This window comes from Arachis ipaensis, chromosome B03 (assembly GCF_000816755.2).
Source record: "Arachis ipaensis cultivar K30076 chromosome B03, Araip1.1, whole genome shotgun sequence".
NCBI classification, from domain to species: domain Eukaryota; kingdom Viridiplantae; phylum Streptophyta; class Magnoliopsida; order Fabales; family Fabaceae; genus Arachis; species Arachis ipaensis.
The window spans coordinates 127,651,742-127,652,713 of record NC_029787.2 but is presented as its reverse complement, the minus strand read 5'-3'; the positions used below and the strand labels follow the sequence as shown (position 1 = coordinate 127,652,713).

General features: G+C 29.7%; 1 protein-coding gene across 1 annotated transcript in view; it reads right to left on the bottom strand.

The window, feature by feature from the left end:
• Positions 747 to 972, bottom strand: part of LOC107634773 — a 4,120-nt gene continuing 3,894 nt past the window's right edge. The window contains exon 6 of the mRNA XM_016338196.2: positions 747 to 961. Coding sequence (XP_016193682.2) covers positions 848 to 961 — 114 coding nt within the window. The 3' untranslated portion in view covers positions 747 to 847. The remainder of the gene's footprint in view (positions 962 to 972) is intronic.

Genomic DNA, 972 nt, shown 5'->3' with positions numbered 1-972 from the left:
AATTCAATGTAATGATTTCGAGTACTGCTAGGGAGTCAATGGCTTATTTGTACAATGTGTACAATGAACTATATGAGTTAGAAAATGAACATCACCCATAATATTCAGAATAACTATCTGAATACTAGGAATAATAAACATCTCATATCATAAAACTACTCATCCCAAAAATTTAAACTAATTTTGGGGTTCACCAAAGATCGAATTCTTGATCTTTTGGATCTAAATCTTTAATATCATGTCATGATACTACTCATCCCAGAAGCTTACACTAATAAAAAAAAATAATACTAATAATTATATCTTTAATACTCCCTAAACCTCCATTATGCACGTTATACAAATATTTCATTGGCTCTCTATACTTTCCCAATCATTTCGCACCAGTAAATATGGTGTTGTTGATCATTTCATATTATTATTCCTTGCTTTCCAATATTGTTATGCTCAGGAATGTGAGGAAAACGTTGGGACTTCTGTAAGGTTTTCAAGTATTACAGAAATATTAATATTTTAGTTGTTTTAACGTTAATTTGCAATAAATTAAAATCAATAATTAAAATATATAAAACACTAATATTTTTGAAACACATTATGGGAGCAATAACACGTCTACTCCAAAAAATACACATTTATACATTTAAAATTTTAATACCATAATTACATAACAAGATATTTGTATAAACAAAATTCAAACTTGTGGAAGAAATTAGCTTTGCTTCGTCCTTTTTCTGTCCTTTTTTTTATTTATTTTTTCTCTTTTTTTTTTCCCTTCAGTTGTTAAGTGAACCGATCTAGCACCAAATTCACACGTTATTCTAACCTTTTTTGACCATGCCTGCGTAAATCAATTTCCATTCTTAGCTACAATGGTAGGAATTTGGCCATGGTTAGCAAAATCAATCTTATTCAAGCGTAAGCTGCACAACACTTGCTCTGGAAGTTCCTCCTGTTTATGTGCCTGTGGAATAA